At 38.2% G+C, this 25994-nt stretch overlaps 1 protein-coding gene across 8 annotated transcripts in view; it reads left to right on the plus strand.

The window, feature by feature from the left end:
• The window catches only part of PTPRK (protein tyrosine phosphatase receptor type K), a 363911-nt gene that overhangs the window by 331250 nt on the left and 6667 nt on the right, over window positions 1-25994 (plus strand). For 3 of the 8 annotated variants that reach the window (XM_044424851.1, XM_044424860.1, XM_044424901.1), the window contains 13 exons: window positions 5676-5860; window positions 6456-6543; window positions 8384-8460; window positions 8658-8675; window positions 11602-11638; window positions 14591-14688; window positions 15853-15969; window positions 16779-16948; window positions 18097-18232; window positions 20609-20758; window positions 21283-21456; window positions 23460-23591; window positions 23957-24082. In XM_044424851.1, the coding sequence (XP_044280786.1) occupies window positions 5676-5860; window positions 6456-6543; window positions 8384-8460; window positions 8658-8675; window positions 11602-11638; window positions 14591-14688; window positions 15853-15969; window positions 16779-16948; window positions 18097-18232; window positions 20609-20758; window positions 21283-21456; window positions 23460-23591; window positions 23957-24082 (1508 nt within the window). The remainder of the gene's footprint in view (window positions 1-5675; window positions 5861-6455; window positions 6544-8383; window positions 8461-8657; window positions 8676-11601; window positions 11639-14590; window positions 14689-15852; window positions 15970-16778; window positions 16949-18096; window positions 18233-20608; window positions 20759-21282; window positions 21457-23459; window positions 23592-23956; window positions 24083-25994) is intronic. The other 5 variants (XM_044424869.1, XM_044424910.1, XM_044424884.1 and 2 more) reach the window with 3 other exon arrangements.

Genomic DNA, 25994 nt, shown 5'->3' on the forward strand with positions numbered 1-25994 from the left:
CTCCCATCATGACCTCTTCCATTCACCTCATGGTTTATCCCCCTTCTAGGTGCACTCTTTTTCATCCTTCTATCCATTTTTCATGCTAATTCGCTCTGCCCCAGCCTCACTATTTCTCTCCCCACACCTCTTTTGGCTACACATGTCCCCTCATCAGCCACATCAAGTAACTGGCCACATCCTGCATGGTGGCCTATGTGGTCCAAAACAATTGGGCTTTATAGGTCAGAAGCAGAACCCTGGTACCAGTCAGAGCCTGGTATTGTGTCCAGAAACACAGGGGTACTAACACAGGCAAAAATGTGTTTGAATTAGTTCCAGTCAATTAGTGATATAGCTGTCATTTACTAAACCAGTTGAAGTTCCTAAACATCTTCAAAGGAAGCCCAGTATAATGAAATAATCTAATCCAGATGTCGTGAGGGTGTAAGAAACTATAGTGAGGCTTTCTCAGGCCGGGAAACCTCTGTGCCAGTCGTAGTGAATAGCACTTTGTGTGGCAGATGCTACTTAAGCATCCAGTGTAAGGCACATACTGATCAGTAACTGCAGCCCATCAATGCTCTTTAAGAGGTTCAGCCCCATCTATAGTAGGCCAAATAGCACACCTACACATATCAAGCTTATCAAAGGCCCAAATAATACTTCCATCTTCACCTGGATATTGGCTAATGCTGTCCTTTTATATTTGTGAGTTGGAATCAGCCTCTTGTCATTGTTCCAGAATGCTAGATGTAACCTGATACCTGCAGCTAATTCATTCAGTGTACAATCTCCATTTTGATACTGGGTTTAAACTATAGGTGACATGAACATCTGGCCTAATGTTTTAATTGTTAATTGTTCTTCTTCCATACCTTGCTGTGGATTGTTCATGGTTAACAACCCATGGTAAAATTATAGTGCAGGCATCTGCAACCCATGATTCAACAACATAACAAAATAATAACCCTGGGTTCAGTAACAACCCAAATTCAGTGCCATCCCATATTCAATCCATATTCTGGGTAGTTATAGGCAGACCAGACCAGTACTTATATTCCCATTCTGGACTGCCCCTTTAAGGCTATAGGTCATTCAGTAGTGTGACCAAGGTGTTTCAGTGCCAAACTCTAGCCAGCAATACTGTTGAAATGTTCATCTGAACATAACTATAACATCCAAATCCAGTGTATAAATGTACAATATTAGGAGTAAAGACTATAGGTTCCAATATACAAAGTGCTTTGGCATTCCTTAGCTTCATCTTTATGATGACTTTCTGAGAATAGGAAAAGTTTAAACATTTTGGCCAGGATCTGAAGAACTGTTTGAGGTGCATCTGAAAACTTGCCTTTCCTCAAACATCAGATTCCCATACTATTTCATAAACTGATTTTGAAAAGTTGGCCATGTGGCATGGGAGCTATTGTTCAAGAAACATGAACATACAAATCTACCTTAGGTGCCCTGAACTAGGGTTGTTTGTTTGCTTGCTTTTATTCCATTTTTATCCTGCCTTTCATCTGAAGAGTTTGAACTCGCATACAGTTATCTGCCCCTTTCTTCTCCCTACTCCATCCTCATAGCAACTTAGTGAGAAAGGCTAGGCTGAGGAAGTGTTATGTCCCCAGACCCCCATTGGCTGTATGGGGGGGGGGGGTGCAGATTTGAACTCTGGGTTTATCTACTACTGGACAGTGGTTCTACATCCCAGCAGAGTTTCATGACAGGCCAAATAGATGGACATAGAACTCCTGTGCATAACTCTAATCAGATGGCCCACTCTTGTCTTCATCTATTTAATAATGGATTTATTACAGTCTTAAATTGTAATTTGCATCTCCAAATAACTAGTAAATTTAAACTCGTTGACTGGGTCCTGCTTTCCTAATCCATTTCATCAGCTCTTCCTGCCATATAGTGAGTAAACAAGTATATTTGATTTGACATTAGAGCTATCAAAACCTCCAATTCAGTTAGGTGAAACAAATCTTTTGACATGCAAAGGTTAATCTGTTAGAACTTTTGTGAGACAGGCAGCTGTGAAGAGCAACCCCAGGGCAAAATTTAAAAGCAGCCTGACAGTTTCTGCACGTGTTCACATCACAGTGTGCTTTCCGTTTGTTGCTCATTGACAAGTAGAATTTATGCGAGGCATAAATTCATTGGGAGTTCATGAGGGTTGGTTAGATGTTTGATAATACTCCTCATTGATGATACTGCTTGTTCTTCATTTTGGTTTTGGTTTTGGTTTTTTTAAAGAAATATTTGCTACTTCATTACGTTTCGTACATGTGGCCTCTAGTAGTGTATCACTCCTGTTATATTTCCTTCAAAAATATTTTGCTTACACTTCACATTGTATAATGTGAAGTGTATGCATAAGCATGTGGTGATCAAAATTGTGCTATTTTATATCGTGATATGATTCTAAAATTGCATGATTTTATATATCTGTTCGATTCTACAACTGTAGAAGCTCCTGTAGAAGTTACTGTCATATGAAGCTTCTACAGATTTTACATACTACTTCAACTATTTTCTGATCCAAGGCAGGCTTCAAATAAGTCTCATGTTTTATTTGTTTTTTATGCTTCAATGGGTAACAGTCCCTATAACTGGTAAGTATATGAGGAGATGCTGAAAAGCTGACAATGGAGAGATTTCAGATGCAATATGTATTCCAATGACGTATTGTATTTAATCTGATCTTAGCTTGTTATTCACACTTTTAGTTGGTTTAATGAAATATGCAATGAATCTAAAAACTCACAGGATAGCTAAAAAGATAATCCAGTTGTTTCTGGCCTCCTCTACAATACACAGGGTATAAAATAAGCCTGTGCTAGATTTAATATATGACTTTTTGTGTTTACTGTATACTAGTTAGGTGCTACAGGTACTAAAATGAAATAATACCTCGGTTCACAAATGCTTCTGTTCGCAAACACTTCAGTTCACGAACAGAAAGTTTTGCGAAATTATTTATTTATTTATTTAAAACATTTCTATGCCACCCCCATTGCAACAAAGCCTCGGGCGGCTCACAAAGAATACATAAAAACATACATAAATAATAATAATGTAACAATTAAAAAAACATTTAAAAACCCCCGGTGCATTCTCGGCTCAAAATTTTAAAATCCTAATTAATTCAATAATTTAACAATTAAAATAAGTTTTAAATAAAAAGGTCTTAGCCTGGCGCCAAAAAACAAATGGAAATTTTGCTTCCATTCACGAACTGTGCATCGGTTGACGAACACGATCACGGCCACCTTCCCAACATGAACACGGCCATCTTCCCTGGTCTGACACGTGATAGAGGCTTCCTCTAGTCGAGATAACAATCGCAGACTCTCCCTCCAAACAATAACCTCCTCCCCACCCACCTTCCTGTCCTCCACAGGAAGTTTAAAAAAATACATATGGTTCAGAACAGAGTAACCTTATTTACATAGAACCTTATGGGGAAATTTGACTCTGTTCGTGACCAGAATTGTGGGACGAATTAAGTTTGTGAACCGAGGTACCATTGTAAAAGATTTTAAGGCAACACGGTCCTGATCTCTCCCCATGCATCTGCTCCCCTCAAGTATGGGTGAATTTGCTCTGTAGCTCTACCACATGTCTGAATGTATCTACGAGAGCTGTGCTCAATTTAGGTGTGTAGCATGTGTTCCATTGTTAACGTAAAACCTCATGAGATGGTTTAAGAAATTCACTTTACTTGAACAGAAGAAGAAGATTGTTCTTTTAGTGCATCAGTCGGAATTTGGTCCTTGTTAGAATTTGAAATGTGTGCAGTTTAAATATGCATCTATTTCTGTCAGTGCAATCAGCACATGAAGTCACAAATATTTCTAGTTGATTGAGGCTGATCAGGATAGGGAAAGGGCATTCTAATTCAAAATGCAAGTTATCTGCTACTAAATACCATGTCTGTTTTCATACACAGAGGTTAAATAAATTTAGAGGCTGAGCATATTCTAATTATCTTTGAGTGCCTGCACCACAATAGCCCTGATATTCTTCTTCATATGTTTCCTCAATAAATTGCTGGTGGCTTTGGCTTTGGCTTTGGCTAGCAAGTGACTAAGACAAAGTTCTCTCATGAATTCTAGCATTCCCTCTAAAAGCATTAAATCCTGCTACTGATTAAAATTAGATGTGACCCTTCTCAGCAAAGCAGGGCTTTGTCTGGTATGTGATATTGGGGTAGCAATTCTTTGGCTTTTACACAGTGCCTGAGGGGCCATAGGATAGTTTGGATGTCTACCTCTGCCACCAGAAACAGCACTTTGACCTTGGAGCGGGGAGATAGAAATCCAAGTCCCCTTTGCAGCCAGTGTAGAAAGGACTGTACCAGCTGGCTTCCAAGGTTAGGAGCTTGAGCTCAGAGATGGGGAAAGGAGGGGGGTTCAGTGGGAGAGAAGGAAGCTGGGGAGGATGTGAATTATCTTGAGGCCTTTCCTGCCTCCTTCTCTTCCACTCCTAAACAGCTAGATGGGCAAAAAAGCCTGTCCAGCAAAATATACAGGGTGAGAGGGCAGAAAGGACAATGCATCCTGCCCCCAAGTTGAGATGCTTACAGTCCCCCATTGGATCGTTCCTTTGCTGTATCCGAACTCCCTGGCCTTAATGTAGGAGCATTGCCTTGGTCAGCGTCTATTGTGTACAGTGTAGCACAATGTAGCATTGACTTTTCTTTTTTGCCATTAACATTTTATTGTTTGATTATAAAATATTTGTCAAATATACATGATGGTGGTAGGGGAACCTATCAAGAACCAGTTTCCTGGCTTACCTAGCTGCATATAAATATGAACAAAATGTGACATTGTTTGGCCTTCAGAGCATAAGGCCATGGTCAATTTAGCTGACTATTTAGCTGACTATTCCAGTGCCTTGCCGTCATTTCTGGTGAATAGTGCTAGCTACAGAAAATAACCGTTGAGCCTATCCAGGTGCACAATAGTTTATACTTATATATTGTAGTTACTGCATGGAAACCACTTAAAATTTTTCCATGTACCTGCTGTTTTGCTCGGGATGAACAGTTTGGTATTAATGGCACACTGCATAGATCGTGTAATTTTCACCACAAGTGTCTGTCAGGCATCCATGAAATGTATAGGAGCCTTGGACCCAAGCAAGGATTGCCAGGGTTTCCAGAAACTCTCTCTTTCCTTGCTTAGTTAAGAGTAAGTAGAACACAGAGCAAACCCATGTGGTCCTGCAACGTGTTTTGTGGACACTGAGGTAGTCAATCATCTCCGAAGCCCATAAATAATGGAAGCTGATTACATAACCAGTAAGGGTTGGGAGAACATAGAGACTGAAGTGAGTATTTAAGCAACCTTGAGGCCCATGAAGGTATGAGCAGAGATTAGACTGGAGTTTGAACTTTCTCTGGCCTTCTATGTAGCCTAGGATTGGCCAACACAAACTGAAAATTGGGAGTTTAGACATCTCCTGCTGGACAGTAAACAGGATTTTTCAAAGTGTGAGCTCAGTTTCTTGTAAATATGAGTGTTTTGTTGTTTGTGCATCCCGTTAAATTGAAAATAGCTGCTTCCAAAACCTCTGCAGAGTGCTGCAGCAAGTTAATTTAAAACTGGACCATAGATCCGATGTTTAAAGTTCCTTTATTATTTAACAATGTTTTATTCTCTGGGATCTTGCAACCACAGATGAAAACCACAGTGCAACAGCAGAGTCAAGTCGTCTGTTAGATGTGCCTCGCTATCTCTGTGAAGGAACTGAGTCCCCATACCAAACAGGCCAACTACATCCTGCTATCAGAGTAGCTGATTTGTTGCAACATATTAACCTCATGAAAACATCTGACAGCTATGGTTTTAAAGAAGAATATGAGGTAAAAATGTCAGCTGTGACTTTTCAAAACTCATAGTAGGTGAGGCTCTTTGGCAGTGTAATTCTTGTTTGCAGGGAGTTCCTAATTGCAGGAAAATTAAAAGGAATGTTTGGTGGAATCACATGCTTAAAAGACCATTTTCATTCACTATTCAAGAAATACTGGATTTTTTCCACTATTGTGATAGAGTACTTTAACTAGGAAGTGTTTTCTTTGTACATTTACCTATTTGTAGTTCTTTAAGTACTTATACCTGAGATGCTAATATTGGGGAAAGCAAAAATAGCCCCATTCTCCTCACTGCAAGCATTTTATTTATGGAATGACCCAGAACTTTCCCAAAAGCAGCTGAACTTGGATTGTTCCAGAGTTGCTTCTGCCCCTACCAGCAGCTACATTCCAGACCAGCTTCCAGTGGAAGTAGGATTCTTCCAGCCCTAAGTATAATATGTTGACACCAGAAGAAATATAAGTACAAATATTTTAGAAGCTAAAATAAAATGTGTTATAAGAAACAATTTGTAAAATTATGAATACAGTATGCTTGAATGCTTTAATTTATTTTCCTTCTCTTCCCCCCCCCCCTTTTTTTAAGAGCTTCTTTGAAGGGCAGTCAGCTTCTTGGGATGTGGCCAAAAAGGATCAAAACAGAACAAAGAACAGATACGGAAACATTATAGCATGTAAGTCGAGGATGGATATTTAATCTTGCAAACAATGATGTGTATTATATTCTTGCACTGCACTTCTTTCAGTAACATCAGGCAGAATAGCATTTTACCCTGTGAAATAGATTGGGCAGAAATGGTGACTGCCTAAAAGTGCCTAGGTGGACCTCATGGGTGAGCAGATTTTTGAACAGGTCTCCCTTGTCTGTCATTTTTGCTATTGGATCCTACTGGTTCTGTATGTTGTATGCATATGTTTAAAATATTAATGTGTTGTACATCACTTGATACAGTCCAAGCACTCTGTATAGAGCAAAACGTCCAGGTCTTGTTACTTTTCGAGCCCTCATTTCATAATGTAAGGGTCTGCTGTCATGTTACATTAAAGTGCAATCACCTAAGAAAAAACGCCACTAAAAGTTGAGGATACCTTTCATGATTGTGGCCCCATCTGGGTAGCACATTATGGTAAGAATTGTGGCCTAATAAATTGTGGTGTGATTTAGCAGCCCATTTCCTCTTCCTGTCATACAGTTGGGCAAACAGACCAAGAACATGGGTCTAAGGTTAACTTAAGAATCCTGACTTCTTTGACACAGCCATAATCCTAGGATATATGTAATGTTGTTTACCCACTTGCATGATGGAGAAAGCACATGGGCTACACACCAACACATTGTGTGTTCATGTCCTACCAGGATTCCTGATGTCCCAATGAAGCCCCTTTGTTAAAGTTGTCCCTTTTTTCCTTCTGTGTTAAATCTGAATTCAGTGTTGCTACATTTCTTTTACTGTGCTACACCATATCTGATCTTCAGTTGTTTACTACTTATTCACTCCACCGCTGTGATTAGAATCAAAGAACTCTGACAGGCTCTCAGGAGTAAAGCTTTGATAGTTAGGACCAAAGCACAAACAAAATTTGATTACCATTTTACAACTAGAATAGCATCTGCTATCTCAGTGACATTGGGGAACGGCTGATAAAGGTTTAGATTTAGCTGCCCATCATATTCATATGCTTGAAAGAATATGTTTCCAACATCACCATTTTCAAGAACTAAGCATTTTAGCAAGAGTAATTGACCAGGTTTTTAACCCTTTGTGGCCCAGTTCTCTCCTTCATTTGGGAATCTCCCTTTCCCTGTTCTGCTAACAGGAGCCTCTTATCACCGGAGGAAAATAAGTTGGATTTCACCCCGAGAGCATATGCCATATGGCATTATTGTTCAGTGTATCATTCTTATGTATTCCTCATGGCTTTCCTTCCAAAGGGCTTTTCTTCCACTGGACAATTATCCATGGGTCAGTCATTTTAGTGAAAAAGACATGCCTGCCAGTGCATTGTGTCCCAGTATTGAAAATGGTAGCCTTTGACCTGTGTTGGCCATTTTAAATTGCCCTACTTAAGAGCTGCTTCAAAGAAACCACTGGAACAACAGCACTGATCTCCCTGGTCACTATAGATCCGCCTATATGGGGCAAAGTAAAATGCAGATTTCTCACATAGCTGGTTATTCTAGAGCAGAAGCTCAGCGCAGTGACATAGCTGCCACATCCAACTATTTAAAGTGGAGAGCAGCTTGGTGCAGCAAAGACTGAACTGAGCTATCAGTTAATAACAAGCAATTGCTCTGCTTTGCATCCTCTTTTGCTAAGATAGGTAGATCTCCTAAACTTATATAATAAAATCATTGTGTTTCTGTGAATGTGAAATTGTTCCCTTAAATAGGTTCAAGGTATTCACTGCAATATTTTGCTGAATGCTGATGCTCCCAGATAGTTTTTCAGTTTTATGCGACCCATTCCTATTGTGCATTTGTTCAGCAGACATGTTTGTCTCCTGTGTTTACAGATGACCACTCCAGAGTGATATTACAACCAGTTGAGGACGACCCTTCCTCAGACTACATTAATGCTAATTACATTGATGTAAGTGGATAAAGTAGCTTGCTTCTTTGCTTTCCAGCTTCTCTCTGTGAATCTTTTTTTGCATGCAATTCCTACAAATTGAAAGACAGCCTTTTTTTTAATTAAGAACAAAATGTACACTTTTCCTTGTTCTCCGTCCTAGTACTCACTGACATTGTTGTGCTTTCTTTCACATCTGACTTTGATTTGGGCTGTAGATTTGGCTGTACAGGGATGTAAGTACCACTATATGTGAATAACAGCATCCTGTTATGACTCTTTAATATAGCAAACATTCTCAGTTGCGTTACTCTTCTAATTTTTATTACTAGATATATGTGCATGCCTCATTTAATTAACTCCATTTATATATCTGGTCTTTTAAATGTTCCTTTGTGGTAATCTTTTTATGTTTGTACTTGTATTTTAAAAGTTAGCTTAGTCCTTTAATACAGTCATGAAAACCATTAGCTAAACCAGCTGAACTTTCTTGTTTAAGAAAAATCACATTTTGCTTGAGTATTATTTTTGTTTGCTTTGGTTACTAGCTTTTATTTTGCATTCCATTTTCATGTGAGAAGCTGGATAGTATGATGTATAGTGTTGCTCCTGAAAAGATGCCTGCTTAGGATATTGGAGCAGAACTTGGTGGAGGGATGAGGTTGTCTGCTTTTGTTGAAGGGAGTTGGTCTGAATAATGTTGCATAACCTACTGAAAACTGACTCTGGTATTTCTTATTCAAGTCAAAGGTCAATTAAATACTATGTGGTATATATAGTATATACACAAACATATATATTTAGGGACATAATGTATGTTTCCGGATGTATTTGAAACCATGTAATGGTCATGTTTTAGAGATGTGGCCTCCTCTATTACCTAAAAATAAATTATGTTAGATGATTTTGCTCAAGCTAGATGAAATGATGAGGCTAGACTAATATAAAATGACGGAAGGGCACCATCTGATGTCAACTGCCCTCAGTGCATGGACATTTCTGAACTTGGAGACTTGTGTTCATCCCACACAAGGATTGTGGTGTGGCAGTAGCAAGCTTCTCTGCCACCATGCATCATATCCTGCTTTTTATCTAGATGGCTGCTTTTGGCTCTCAATAGGAAGGGCTGTGGATGGGGAGGGAAGGAGCCTGTGGTACTGTCTGGATACAGCATACACTGTCTGGCCTAGGATCCTCCTCTCCCTACCCATTGGCCTGCCCACTTTCATCCTCTCTGAAGTCAGGTTGCAATCTTGGAGTGGCAGCTGGATGGAACTTGCCGTACCGGCTACAGTACAGATGGGGTTGAAACTCAGCCTTCAGATTTCCAGCCATGAAGTAACAGGCCCTCAGAGACTTTGAATAATCCTATGGTCTTCCAAAAAAGCTGTATGCTTTTAGTGCACAGTTAGAAAATGTGTGACAGAACACTAATCGATACTTTCGAGTGTGCACTTTTACAATATTTCTTCAGGCAGGCTTAGTCATGAGATTTGTTGCAAAAAAGAATGGCATATCTCAGTATTTAAAATTGATCCACTGATAATTTTAATTAAACTATTAAAAACTGATCATTTAATAAAACTAATAATTAGAATAAGTAATTACCTAATAAATTAGGTCACTGATTTACTGTTTGGAGAACAATATTTCTCTGTGCTTACAAGCAAGGTCGCAACTTTATATTGAGAATTTTCAACAGCTGCTGATTCTATCTTTAGAGGTTTCCTTTTCACAGTAGTAATTTCTTACGTCAGCTAAATGAGCGTACTGTGCTTAATAGAAGAAATTTTACAATCCTCCTTCTTCCATAGTTATTTTTAAGAATGAGGATAATGCATAGCAATATTGAGGATAAACATCAATGACGATGTCATTTGCAAGAGTTTAAGTCTTGCTTATGAAGCTGATACGTCACCATTTCCTTCCAAGTCAGGACTATTAAATTGCTTAATTCCTGTGGTCCTATTGGCAAAAATGTGGCATTTCAATAAAATAATTTACATCTATTTATCTTTTTATAGTTCATATTCTAATATAATGAAATTAATAGTGGTCAAAACCACTTTCCAAAATACAGTTTGTCCTTACACTGGAAAATGGTCATGTAGGGAAAGTTCAATTGTACTATATATGTGTGTGTGTATATACATGTCTTTATGTAAAGTGCTATACATACACACCAGTTATTTTATTCTAAAGCTCTGCTTTATTTAATTGCACAAAATGTTCATACAATATTGCATGTAGATTTTGAATCTGCACACATACACATTGTCCAGCTCTAACATTCAGCTATTCTGCTCATTATTTATGGCTCTAATATTTTTGTGCGTTCATAGTGAGTTAGTATTTGCTAATGAGGTCTGATTGTTTCACAGCTTATTAAATGAAGAAGCAAATGGAACTACATACATTATAAAAAGTTTATACTTCTTATAAGCTTATACATTCACAAAACAAGCACAAATCTTTTTTAGATGTCAGCAGTCATAGAAAGAAGACACACCTATTACAAAGCACTAAGCTAATGGTATTCCTTATAGCAAATACTGTAATAGGTTGTATGACACTTCTATCCAATTTTAAGCTCACTTACTCAAAAATAAAATGTATGGAAATTAGTTGGGCTGCATTCCAATTCCAACAGTATATTTGAAAGTTTGCAAAAAAAGATCGGAACATAAGAGCCTTGCTGGATCAGACCAATATCTTTCTAGTTCAGCATTCTTTTGGCACTATGGCCAACCAGGTACCTATATAAATCTCACAAATAGGACACGAGTGAAACAGCACCTTCCCAGCCATGTTTCCTAGTCACCGTTATTGAGAGGTATGATGCCTCTAAGACTAGAAGTAATACACACCCTTCCTAATTAGCAGGCATTGATAATCTTACCCTGTGTGAATTTGTCTAATCTCCTTTCAAAGCTATCCAAATTGGTGGCCATAATTACATCTTACAGAAGCAAATTTCGTAAAGGAAGTAAGTGTTAGGCAACTGAATACGGTTGACTGCATTAGTTTCTACAACTACCACTATGTTATTTTGACAAAAAGCTAAATCTTGAAAGTTCTTAGGTATGCCTTCATTTTCCCTATTGAATTCTGCTTTTTAAGCTAATAGGCAACTGTAGAAATCAACTTATTTTGCTGTTTCAGGGATACCAGAGGCCAAGTCACTACATTGCAACCCAAGGTAAGAATTTGCTAGAGTATTTACAAAGTTGCAACGGGAGGTGGGGGGAAGTCTGGTGTTCTGGAGTGGGGTTTTAACACTATGCTGATGATACTCAGTTCTCTCACTCCTTTTCAAGCTGATGTCAAGGAGGCTGTAGAAGATCCAGATTCATATCTGGATACAGTGGGGAACTGCATGTGGGTGAACAAACAGAGGTTCCATCAAAACAAATTAGAAATACTGTGAACAGTAGACAGGCCAACTTGGGATTGGGAGTGAATTGGGAGTGACCTTGGATAGCAGAGATGATTCTTCTTCTCTGAGCTTTTAATAGTTATTGTTATGATTTTTATTAATAATCCTTAGTTTTAAAGCATGTTTTAGGTTTTGTGGGTGTTTTAACCTTTCTAGTTTTCTAGAATATCACTTCACATATGCACTGAATGAAGGAGCAATTTAAAATAAACCTAATGCAATACATATTAGTGGCATCAGGGTGACTGTTCAGTACCTGTGCTGTTGGACCAGCTGATCTGGCTGCCCCTTCTTCATCTAGATAAAAATCAACATCCAAGCTCTAACTCATAGTGCTAGCCATGGCATACATGGGTATGGAATTAGGAATAGTGTGTATTTGAAGGTGGCCTGAAATAAAACTTCACAGCACTCAAGTGGAATATGGATAATGTTAGCTGGACTAACTAGTTGATGACTCACACTTCACCACCATACCCTCCATGGACTATTAGCTTCCTATCTCTTACCCTTACCTTAAGGAAGCTGCAAATTATGCTGTTATGTCAACATAGCCTTCTGCATCCCATTCACCCAAACCCAATACAAGGGGGAAAAGTATTAAAGGCATTAAGCTTGGGAAAGGGATAGGGCTCTTTCGGTATTGCAGCTAGGTTCTTATCGCAAGCTCAGGCAAAAGTGGCAAGCCCCTTCTGAAGTTAGGCTCTGGAGTGGGGCCATGGATCTTAGGTCTGTACAGTAATGTAAAAGATAGTGTGAATGTGGCTGAAAAGAGGCAGAATCCCAGTTTTTATCAGGATGTTGTTCTTGTCACAGCCCAAACTGTTATGAAGAATGCAATTAATCTAAGTTTATCATTTTGGAAAATGTAAGAAATGATAACCAGAGTACATTTTTCCCAGCTGTGTCAGGTAAGAAAGACATAAGGAGATTTCTATCTCTTCGGTGCTTAGCTGAACCAGTGGAACATATGTTGCAATTTACCCGTGAAAGTGTCCAGAATATGAGTCGTTCAGCATCTCAGATCATACTGATGTTTGTATAGGTTCCGCAACATGAAGCAGTATTAAATACTGATATTTAATTTTATCTAATATATCTGCAATTAATGCCTGTTGTTGCTTTGTCAAGTACAGTAAATAATAAAATGTGCAGATTTCTATTTGATGTGTTTAAAAATTGCATATTGGAGTTCCTGCACAGATGTTGACTGTCACTTGTTGACTGTTATTTAGCCTGAAAAACTGAAATTGAAAATTGGTTCTGTTCAAAATGAATTTCTCTTTCCATCTTCTTATTTTGAGCTGTTTTGGTTGAGGAATGATTTAAGTTGCACTTAGCAAGGAACTGAATCTGATGGCCCTCTGGATTTTCCAACTCTACTGCTCTATGATTTAGGCCTGATGTTCTATCTAACAAATATGTTTAGTCAGCAGTGTCTTCTGTCAAAATGCTAGAGACAAAGGAGGCATTTGATTTCTACCATGACCAATCGTATGCCTCCACAAAGTACATCAGGAGGACATGAAGGAAGTAGTCCTCTCCAAGTGAAGTTCCCAAGCAACTGGGACCTTTGGAAAATATCCAGTTTGTCACAGGTGCTAACAAAATTATGTTGCACTAGCTCAATGGTAGGCAACATTTCGAGACCATGAGCACATTTGCAATTTGAGAAACTCGTGGGCACTACAGGAAAAGGGCTGCCTTGGGAGGTGTGGCAAAGGACAGGTAACCTGCCCAGACATCTGAGTATAAGGCAAGGACCCCAACACACTAATTCACTTCATTGAATGCAGGTTTCAGCACCAAGAAAAATCTATTCCACAGTTGTCCCAGCTGCTGACAAGAAAATGTTTGATTTATTTTATTTTTTACTGAGAGTAGATAGGTCACTTTCTTGTCCCCCAAGGAAGGTGTCCGGAAGCACTATGATGTGTCAGTGACTGCTACTGCAGCACCAGTGGGTTTTCCAGGAAATTCCATTGGACCAGCAAACACTATTTGCATCACAGTAGAGGTCAAATAGACCGGGACAACTTAACTTATGTTAGAGCTAGTGTCAAATTAGGTATTGTCCCTGAATCTGGAGGTGACAGCCATCATGATTAGAAGCCACTGATAACATTACCCAGCATGATTGGTCCATAATAAAGGGATATTAATTAATTTATACTAATAAAAACTGAACTAGTACTGGTACCAGAATTTGAACTATAAGGGGCAAATACAGATTAATGTGTCCAAGGCTTGCTGCCTGCATGGAAACAAAGTTGTTGTATAGTATAATAAACCTTGCTATCTGGAAATTATAGAATCATAGAATATTAGTGTTGGAAGGGGCCAGAAGCCATTGGATCCAACACCTTGCTATTGCAGGATACTAAGTAGATCAAATGAGGTTTTCCATATCTATAGTAAAAGCTATGATAAGGTGACTTTCCATGTACTAAGGTACTCATGCTGAAGCACTGCTAATTCTACCATTTTCTGGTGTAAGGAAAATATTAGAGAGTCTTAAGACTTACTTTAAAATCACTAACTAATAATCTAGTTTTAATGAGATACTTCAACCCTAATGATGCATAAATTATTAATGTGCAGCAGTTTTAGAAGGATTACAGGAGTCCTTCATACCTAATGAAATAACTGACAGATATTTTGAAGATCAGTGGTTTTGCAATGATTGCCATTCATTTAAGAGCATATTCTTTTCAGGTCCAGTCCATGAAACTGTGTATGATTTCTGGAGAATGATATGGCAAGAACAATCAGCCTGCATCGTTATGGTTACAAATTTAGTTGAGGTTGGGCGGGTGAGTATCGCCATAAAAAATATTGAATTCATAGGAGACCTGTGTGACATTGTGATTCCTTCACTCAAAAAAGTAGAAGCTAGAAGTAAAGCTACCATAATTTCAAAACAAAGAGTACAATGCAGACTATCCTACCAGGTTTGTGTAAATGATTTGTGAAGTTTTCTTGTGTGTGTAAAATCGGGTGTGTTTATCCCAAATTGCATGATTGATGTATGTAGAATATCACATACATGTTGTGCGATTTAGGTTTTATTTTAAACATAGGATGCATTCATTCATTCATTCATTCATTCATTCATTTGTGTCCTGCCTTTTTCCTCTCAAAAAACTAAAGGTGGCTTACATAATTCCCCTCTTCTCAATGTTATTCAAGAACAAGCCTGTGCGGTAGATCGGGCTGAGATGCAGTGGGTGGCTTAAAGTCACCCAGTTATAACACTATGGGTGAGTGGGGTCTAAAATCCAGATCTCTTGAGTCCTAGTCCCATACTCTAAAAGACTACACCACACTGGTACTTACGGACGCAGGAAGGGCCTAGAAGTGAGATTAATGAATCTGGAGCACAAGGCTTAAAAGTATAATCTCATGCCAATACCATCTGTAAGGGAAAAGGTTACCTGAACAGGTACAAGACAACCTTGATGGATTATCCCATCTCTTGACATGGACAACAAACAAGTTTAGTATTAATGAAGATCATTCAGTGTAGCCCACTGTCCAGGATGATCTGCTAAATTTGCTATAGCCTTTAAGCATATGCTCCTGTGCTGTGCTTCACTTTTTCTGGATGCCCTAAAATCATTTTATGGTCTACCTGACCGTGATAACAACAGGAAAAAGTAAAATCAAATATAGAGTTTGCATTTGATAGTTTTAGCTTTACCACTTTAATTCTATCTGTAAAACAAATGAAATGGTCACTATTAAGTCATAGGCAGGTGAGTACTAACCCATGTTGAAAAACGGGATAATATGATACAGCTCAGCTTAAATGGGAGTGCTCAGGACTCAGTTACTACACATCTTTTCAGCCAATTTCCTTTTCAGTTTCATTCATAAATTAGCATGTACATTATTCTAGGTAAAACCAGAACCATGTTGTACATCTTCCAGTTCATGTATTTCTTTGGTTTGGAGATATTTTAAAATGTTGTTTGTAGGTTAAGTGCTACAAGTATTGGCCTGATGATACTGAAGTTTATGGGGACTTCAAAGTCACTTGTGTTGAAGTGGAACCACTTGCAGAGTATGTTGTCAGGACATTCACCCTTGAAAGAGTAAGTATCTCTGAAATTTCCTGTATATTCAAAATGTGCTTTGAATTGCCAGTTTCTCACAAAGTCTGAAGATGACCATTAAGCCTTTGTTTCTTCCTGTATCTCTTCAGCAATCTTGCTTCCATTTTTCTACTCTCAAAGTAGTGCATATTATTCAGCTATTATGTGTACCATTATCACATGTTTGCAGACATCTTTCCACTACATGCTTAAACTGCTTCAGTCATAATTCTGTCTTCCATGGGTATCTGGTAAATCTGGGCTGGAGCCATATTAATTACTCTAGTGTAAATAAATGCATTTCTAATACTGATATAGCCTTTGCTTCAGTTCAGTTTATAAAGTTTCAGGACTATGTTCCTTAAGGACTAGTTCAAGGTATTTTCAATTCTTGCATGCAAACATAAATGTCACATCCTGGACTTCTTGGGAAATTGTTCATATGTAGTTGTAATTTTATGATACATACAGCATTGACTCTGTAAATGTACTGCTTTCAAGCTATGCTGGAAAATATTGCTTCATTCAGCATAGTATTTGGTTTATGAAGAAAGCAGATGAAGATCAAATGACAGATTGTATTTATAGTCATGCATAAATTCCACTGCAGAAGTTCCATTTGAAGCAACAATTGTCATATTTTTGGCTTCAAAGACTAACAAAAATGTTTATTGATTTTGGCAGTAGTTGTGCTTGCCTCAAAATTCAGTACTTTTATTTTAATGTGTCTTTCCCCTCCCTTCCAATAATTCATCAAATGAAGAAAAAATATTGATGCTTCTTTTGTTTTCTTTTTTCCATTTTGACAGAGAGGTTACAATGAAATCCGTGAAGTTAAACAGTTCCACTTTACTGGCTGGCCAGATCATGGGGTACCTTACAATGCAACAGGCCTTCTTTCATTTATACGTCGTGTGAAACTGTCCAACCCTCCTAGTGCAGGGCCTATTGTTGTGCATTGCAGGTGTGTAGAAAAGAGGTAGATGCATTTTCTATAATTTTTCAGTGTGTGCATGGACTGTAGTCTCTTGTGAAGTTGTCTTAGTGTGACATTTTGTTTTTGGTCATATATCTTGGATTATTTTTCCAATAAACTGTAATTTGGAGCAGTGGTATAAACTTCCAACTTTGTTAAGGTATAAGGGTAGTTGAGGGTCATTGGTTCTCCACAATTCTCATATATTAGTGGACTATAGCTCTTAGCTCCCTGAACACTGTCCATGCTTTCTTGCTATGATGGGGAGATCTGGTTTAGATGTTTGAAAAGAGTCAATGTGGAAGATCCCATCTATTTCAAGAAATGCAGGTAAATAGAAGAATACAGGACCTACCAAAGCATCTCAGGTCACAGTCACTGCTTCACTGGCAGATATGAATGCAAAAGCTAAATATTTTCCACCAAATCTCATGTGAATGGCTGAAAAACAGCAGCTGATATAATGAGGTATTGCTCTCTTCTAAAGCCTGAATTTCTGAATAAATTTTCAAACTTCAGAACTGACCCAACGCATGGCTTTTTGATTAGGGTCTTGAATTAAATTTTATGTTTTAAATGATTTAACAGGCATTGTTTTAGTTGCTGTCTTCAGAATCAGCTAAGAATGTGTTTCATGCATTGCACTATTTATTTAAAACTTGGAAGGACAGAAAACACTTTGATTAGGAACTTCTCCTGTGCAAGTTTTTTTGAGATACAAGATAAGCACTGCATCAGAACAGCTCTGTTACCAATGCTGCTATGTACCATTTGATCAGCTTTAATCAGATTCTGTTCCTTATGTATGCAAATTGTGAATTCTCTCAAAAAGAACAAGAGAGGATTTTTTTAGAAATCTTAAAGCCTTTGCCCAAGTGTAAAACACTTCCTCTTGCACAATTTTCACCAATCTCCAACTATCCACTGTAGCCCAGCTGTGCATCCTGAAGATCAGAGAACCTCCAAAACAATATGGTATAGAAGATTATAGTATGTAGGGGAAACCCATCTTGCACAGAAGTATTTTCCATTGGCATAAAGCTACCACTGAATACAACTTTAAGATTTTTAATTGATACTGTGTTGTGGGTGTGCTTTTGTTTGATAAGATTGAGGGTTAACTCTATAAATTGTTTTCTGATTCATTCAAGTGCTGGAGCTGGACGAACTGGCTGTTACATTGTAATTGACATCATGCTAGACATGGCAGAAAGAGAAGGTGTTGTGGATATCTACAATTGTGTCAAAGCATTACGTTCACGGCGCATCAATATGGTACAGACAGAGGTATTATCTACTGTTAATAGTCAATGGTCCAGTACTCTTCTTGGATGTATTTAGTTAGGTTTCCTAGAAACATCAAAGAACATTGATGTATTAGTAGTGCAGTAAGCAATTAATATAGTCCAGATGATTGAGAGCAGGGGAAAGTGTAATGATAGAGGTTTATAAAATCGCAGAGCTGAGTGAAAACATGCTTGATTAACCTTTTCAGTTTGAGAATGGGGGAGTAAAAAACACACAGTGCTTCCCTAACTTTTTCCCTCAGTTACTATAGCCTGTTCACATATTCTTAGCAGCAAACATCAAAATGCTCTCTGCTATTTTTTCTTTGATACTTCCTAGTTTCTTCCTAGCAAAGAAGAAAACAAGCTTTGGTTAAGCAGATCTTTCTCTACTTAACCAGGTTGTTCTCTGCCTAGACATGAGAAAGTAGTTTATGGGAAGTAGGAAAGCATTCTCCCAGTACCTGTTGATGTCCCGGCTAATGGCTGCAGTTCAAGTTGGCCGCCCTTTAAGCTCTCCAATTCCAAATACAATCAATGCTACACCAGGAATGCTCATAACATGCTGTCTTGGCAACAATCCAGTAGATATGTTCAAAATGTGCATGCAAACTTTCATTGAACAGAGCTAAAATTTGCTTTTGGATGACAAATATGTCTATTTCACTTTCAAATATAAGTTCAGTGTGCCCCATTTTTGCATCACTTTGTGGTCTTTAAAAAGTTTACTTGTAAATGTGTGTACAATTTTTCTACACAGTTTCCCTAATATGCAAATTCTTAATCAAAGAATGGCATTTTAAAATTTGGAAAAGTACAAAAATGGAAGGTAATTGCATTGCATTTTGTGTATCAGTTCAGAAAGTACAAATTAAATTTCTTCTTCATAAAATACAAAGCAAACCATTTTTGCCTCATCCTTACTTCATGCAGCAAAATAAACTGACAGCATGTGTACTAACGTTATACAAGAGGTCTTCCCATTTTGTCTTTTATGCAAAGTTTCATTTGTGCTAATACATTTATTTTCCCAGCAATGCACTTGGCGTTTATGCAAAATAACATAACCCGCCCAGGCCAGTTCCTGCCTTGAGGAACTTATAGGCTAAGTAGAGAACAAGTTATAAGCGAACTGGGCTCTGCTTTACTGTGTAGATCTAGTGACACTGATGTATACCATATTTCAAGGCTGAGAATGTGGCCAGCATTGAAGAATGAATATATAGCAGTTTGTCTCTGCATTCATAAGGAGTGTTGGTCAAAACCTGTCCAGTTCATTGTGAAATGGTCTGTTCTTTCCACTCTTTTGAATACAGCTTTGTTCTTTTCCAAGAATTCTTCAGAACTTTGAAAGCCTCACCTTCTCCACCATTGCCGGCCTTCTTATCTGTCACTTCCTTTTTTTCCCCACTTGTTCTTAAGCTTCCATCTTGCAAGGGAAGAGACAAATGGTGGGAAAGGGCTTTGAAATGGGCCTTTAAAAATTGAGACATCTCTTTACATTTCTAGTTCTCTGGTATGGAGTTTCCAGAGCATGTCTGAACTTTTCTATTGTGAATATGGGATTGGGAATACCTCCTTTTCGGTTCACCCTTATCTAGAAATCTGATGTATTCTTAAAAAGTACAATTCCTAGAGTTTACATCAGCAGGAATGGAATTGCTATTTGAGAGTTGTAGAATTGTTATTTGAGAATTATTTTCCTATCCAGCAAGCCATGCTGCCTGTGTTCAGATGATACAATAAGCCATCACTGGGCAGGTAATTTGGCATCTGGTGCCCACAGCTTAAACAAGCAACAGTGATTCGGTGAACCTGTCTTGTCTTGGACTGAGCCAAGGTGAATTTTGGAAAAGCATTGGATCTGGTTTTCTAGATTTATGAACTGAGAAATGGTGTTCTCCATTCTTCTCCATCCTTAATTATGAGGAACTTGAAATTTACATTCTTAAATTAAAGATGTATGTTTTCATAATTTAAGAAGAACATTTTGCTATATGTTCTGCCTGATCTTGATAAATGGAGATACTCCAAGCAATTAATTCAGAGCTAGATATTTTAAATACTATTTTTCAGTATTAAGAATGAAAACAAGTTGCCTTCAAGGCAGAAACATAAATATGAAACACTTCTAAAACATTAAAGCTCTACTTTAAGCAAAGTACTACCTTTGCCATTGATTATCATTGGACTTAAAATTTGCCATTCTCAGGAAATCAACCTAATTAAATGAAACAGACTTTATTTAAAGTGCTTACGCAGTAAAATAAATGGATTGAGTTAAGCTGCCTTGAATAAGACTACAAGTGAAAAAGTATCTAATTTTTGTACCTTTTAGAAATATTGCTAGAATATTCTTCTTTTCCATCTTTGGCAGGAACAGTATATATTTATTCATGATGCAATTCTGGAAGCCTGCTTATGTGGAGAAACAGCCATCCCAGTCTGTGAGTTTAAAGCTGCATATTTTGACATGATAAGAATAGATTCTCAGACAAACTCTTCACATCTCAAAGATGAATTTCAGGTACTTTAAACTGCTAGCAGTTCTTTATATAGCGACAACTTCATTGCTTCTAATATATGTAATTTCTCCCAGTTTTTATATCAGATTCATAACCTTTGACCATCTGGTTGTATTAAGCTTAATGGATCACCTAGTTCTTTCACCATGTGCTTTGCAAAGTCATCTATAAATGCAGAATACTGTTGTCTGATTGTAATTGCCGTAGACTGCCAGATCATTTAAACAGCAGTGACCCTTGACTTGCCAGAATTGATTTTGCATTTTAAACAAGTCTGAAACACCTTGCTTGAATTTCTTATTTTCCACTTTTTGGTAGGATGCAAATTGAAAACCAGTTCAGTATCTGGATACTTTCTTTTTTTCATCCTTGCTAATCTGCAAAAGCAATTCAAGTGGGCAAGCCTTTCTTTTTCTCATGGCTTTCACAAATTCCATCTTGCAAGGTTATTTAATGCCCAGTTTATTTGTCTTAGATGCAAATGCACAAAGGTTTCTTCATAACAAAGGTTTCCTCTGCCCTTTAGACCCTGAATTCTGTGACTCCTCGACTACAGGCTGAGGACTGCAGTATAGCATGCTTGCCAAGGAACCACGACAAGAACCGCTTTATGGACATGCTGCCACCTGACAGATGTCTGCCTTTCTTAATTACTATTGATGGCGAGAGTAGCAACTATATCAATGCTGCCCTTATGGACGTGAGAGACTGTTTCCTTTGTTTATGTAACATTCCCTGAAAAGATGCATAATAATGTGCCACAAACCTTGCTAGTAAAAGAAAGGATAAACTGCCTGTCCTGTAGTATTCAGTAAAATGGTCTTTTTAAAGGGGTACATTAAAACATGAGTAAAGATCTCTAAATGCCCACTAATTGTTCTCTGAGTTACTGAGTCCAGTTGAAGACTTCCAGTGGGTTGCTGGAACTGAAAATTAATGAAGGGAAACTCTAGCATGACTTTTCTGATGTGTCTGTTAATTGCAGCCAGTTCTAGGTGTTTGTCTTTTACTAATGAGTATAATCCCAGGAGAAATAATAGATAAGTGAGCAGAATAGTGAGGAAATAGTATTCCTTTCTACATATTGCACAGCTGCTGCCATCTGTACATACATACTGAGTTTTTTGTATGCCGATTGTATGCTACAGCCGATTGGAAGAAAGTGTGTGCTTTGCATGCCAATGCCCCTAGGTTCAATCCTTGGCATCTCCAGAGAAGCCTGGGAAAGGACTTCTGCCTGGAACTCTGCTATGGCACAGCTAGTCAGAAATTTCCCTATTTTCCAGATCTGTTTGGATAAAAAGGGGATATCCAAACAAGTGACATGATTTTCAAGGATGGTGGGCTCATCTAGGCTGGTGTCACATTTCCTTAATATCAAAAGAGCTATTGAATATCTATAGTACAGAGTGAAAGTGGATTCCCCTGCAAAGAAACATGCAAGTTATACTGTTGTTTGGTAAACAGGGCTAACAATCTCTTATCAAAATTACCTTTGTAATTACTGCATGTAACAACAACCTATGGTGAATTGTTGAGGTACCTCTGTTTAATTGTGTAGCAACTCAGAGCTTCAACTTAAGGCATTCACAGGTCAGAACTGAGGACTGTCTTGTGTTGCTTCTGAGAAATGATTTAAAGCAAAGGAATGAGCACATGGAAGGCTATCAGTTTATGAGTTAAGAACCCATGAATTACATGCAAAGCAGGTCAATAACTTCAAAAACCTGTTAGTGCTCAGTGACTCTATAACTCACTTGGGAAACATTTATGATTTTTCATGAGAGTATCTTCACATCCCAAATATAGGAAGTGTTTCATCTTATTGCAATATGGTGCGTCCTGAACATGAAATAAACCAGAAAATTGGAATTATCATGAACTGGTCTTCCGTAAGCAGGGAACAGAGCAGGCAGCAAAAGGCTTGACTTCTGTGGCACTAAGAAGGCAAGGCAAATAAAACATATTTTTTTAAAGTTGAAAATGGCTAGAGGGACAGATAAAAGAAATCCCACATAGTTCCTGATTAAGTGTGATTGTTAGCTATGCACTGATCTGGGGAAAAATTAGTACAGAAATGCATCTTTCCTCTATCAACATAGAGTGACATCATGCAGCTTGGGAGGCTGTGAGCACAGTAGGCCACAAAGAGATGTCCCAAGAGGAGACTGAGCAGTCTATGCCAAGGCCACGTGAGAGTTGTGTAAGACCCACAGTATTAAAACAAATGTGCTATGAGAGGCATGCACTAGAGAAGCCTCTGAATGCCTCATGGACTCATGCATTTGGCATGCGTAGGCATAATCTCAATGCCCAGTGCTAAAACCACTGCCCTTTGTTTTTCTTTTTTTGAACATCTCTAAGGGCTAACAAAATATTCACACGTCCGGAGGTTCCAGAGCTGCCCTGCTCTTCTGTAAAAAGCAGAGCCAAAGGACCATGCATATCCTGGCTGAGGGATTTAAACTTGTTTGGATTGCCTTTCCCTTCTCAGGAAGAAAAGAGTTAGCCCTTCACTGCCTGTTCTGCCCCCAGCCGACTGAGAACAATGCTGACCATGTTTTAGGTGTCCTACAAATACTTTAACATTTTGCAAATCTTTCTATATCACTTCTGTATTTTGTGCACTAGAGACCCTTCCGATCTCTGTATAAGATTGTTATTGATTGCAGTTCTCTTTTAATGCCTCTTTTTAAAATGCAGAGCTACAGACAACCTGCTGCTTTTATTGTCACACAACACCCTCTGCCAAACACTGTGAAAGATTTCTGGAGATTAGTATATGACTATGGCTGCACCTCTCTTGTGATGTTAAATGAAGTTGATTTAGCACAGGTCAGTCCTTCATGCTCAAGATTTTTTGCAAATGTTTGTGCCAAATATCCTTAATAAGACATGGATGCATTCAGTCACTGAACCATACTGGACAAAGTTCAGCATGGGGAAATGCTGGCTTCTTCAGCACTTCCAGGTGAAGGAAAATCTGGGGTCATTAAACCTGCAACTAAGGAGCAATCATGTAACTTCTCTTCTTGAAGCCTACTGCAGTTGGATAACGAATGAGTTATTGAGAGTTTGATGATTTGGCAGAAAATACCATAACTGTAGCAAATTGTACTGTACAGTGTATCAATAATGATAATTCATAAAGATGAATAATGTTAGTAATAATTTAATTATACCTTATTATTATTATACAGGGTTGCCCACAGTATTGGCCAGAAGAAGGGATGCTGAGATACGGACCTATTCAGGTGGAATGCATGTCTTGCTCAATGGACTGTGATGTAATAAACAGAATTTTCAGAATATGCAATTTAACAAGGGTAAGGAATATGGTAATTCAGGTTAAGAGGACAATTCAATCTGTTGAGCTGTTTTTTAGAGACAGAGCTTCACCACTAAGAAAGCACTGGACAAAACCTAGCTAACATGCTTTTAAAATAGGTTGGATGAGTCAAGGGGTTGAATCCAAACCAGGTCTTACTAGAATAGACCCAGTGATCCAACCCATAGTTTGTATCATAGAATAATTTATTTGCTTTCCCTATGTGTGGCCTTTGTTGAACTACAACTCCCATCCCCCCTGAGCATTCGCTATGCTGGCTGGAAGTTGTAAAAATATAGTCTATAAATTGTGAGATGCGAAGCCGGATGTAGTGCTTTCATAAGCGGGGCATTGTTTACATTATGAAGAGAAGCATTTCATCCTGTTACAAACATTTATAAAATACAAATGTTCACTGTTTACTACAGCATTGTTTGACCCCACAACTATGAGCAGGTTTAATTTTATGTTCAACTCATTTCTTGAATTTTTGTACAATTAAAGAAAGTGATGCCAACATAGCTTCCATTTCCTTTACAGATATATTTTCAATAGCTACCCAGGCCACCATTTTCTCAATAGTGTCAAGTCCTCATGTTTCCTTTCTTTTAACACTGTCATACCCAAAATTGGGAAGATGAATAATAATTCTTTAGGTACACAAAACAGCTATCGTACCTCTATTCCCTTATCTGTTTTTATTATTTCTCCTTGCTCTATAATACTTGGTATGATATAAAAGTGTGAGCTTTATTGCATTTGTATGAAGCTATCAGTAATATTGTTAATTTATCATTTTTCACCTTTGAATATGGGAAATTCTGAGGATTAATTTGGTGGATTCATTTATTTATTTAGATGTTTCGCCCAACCCATTAGGCATAAGACTCAGTTTGATTTCTGTTGACTTTGGGTAGCATTCAAAGGTAGTTTGTGTGAGCTGAAAGCCAGTTTTATTTCTGAACAGCAGCTCTTCCCTATTATACTGGCACAAAAGTTAAGTAAACACTTGTTGGTTGCATATGCATTTCCCCTGTCGCCGAGTCAATACTTCGTAGAAGCCCCTGTAAGAGCAATTTTAGCCTCAGGTCTTCTTGAGTAAGTGTGTATGAGCTTTGCAACTCTGCAGTATTTTCCCATTCTTCCTGGAAAAACTGCCCCATCTCTGCCAGGTTGATTAGGGACTGTTGGTGAACAGCAACGTTCATTTCTTGCCACAAATTCCAAATTAAATTGAGCTTGGGGCTTCGACTGGATCATTCTAAAATGTTCAGTTTCTTCTTTTTAAACTACTCCAGTGTTACTTTGGCTGCAGGTATAGCATCATTGTCCTGGTGGAAGATGAACCTCCAACCCAGTCACAAGTCCTTTGAAGAGTAAAAAGGGTTCCCTTCTAGAAGTGCCCTGTATTTCTCTCAGTCTAGCCTGCCCTGAATCTTGACCAGCTTCCCAATGCCTGGGGGGGAAAACATGCCCAGAACATGATCTGCCACCACCATGTTTCACTGTGGGGATGGTGCTCTCAGGCCAATAGGCACTGCTGACTTTCTATCACACACAGCATTTTAGAGCAAGGTAAAAAAGTTCAATTTCGGTCTCGTCATACCTTAATCAACATGTTTGTTATGTCTCCCAAAAATCCAAACATGCTTTGATAAGACTTTGTTTGAATAATGGCTTTCTTCTCACCACTGTTCCATAAAGCCCAGCTTTGTGGATCATACAGGTGATAGCTGGTCCATGGGTGGCTCTTTGGTCTCAGCTGTGGTTCTCTCCAGCTCCTTCAGAGTAGCCACTAGCCTCTTGCTTGGTTCTCTAATGAATGTTACTGAGTTTTAGTGGATGGCCTACTTTAGGCAGAGACTAAGTTGAATCATACTCTTTTTTTTTTTTAATAATGGATTTAACAA

Source organism: Varanus komodoensis, unplaced genomic scaffold (genome assembly GCF_004798865.1).
Source record: "Varanus komodoensis strain SLA01 unplaced genomic scaffold, ASM479886v1 scaffold1, whole genome shotgun sequence".
NCBI classification, from domain to species: Eukaryota; Metazoa; Chordata; class Lepidosauria; order Squamata; family Varanidae; genus Varanus; species Varanus komodoensis.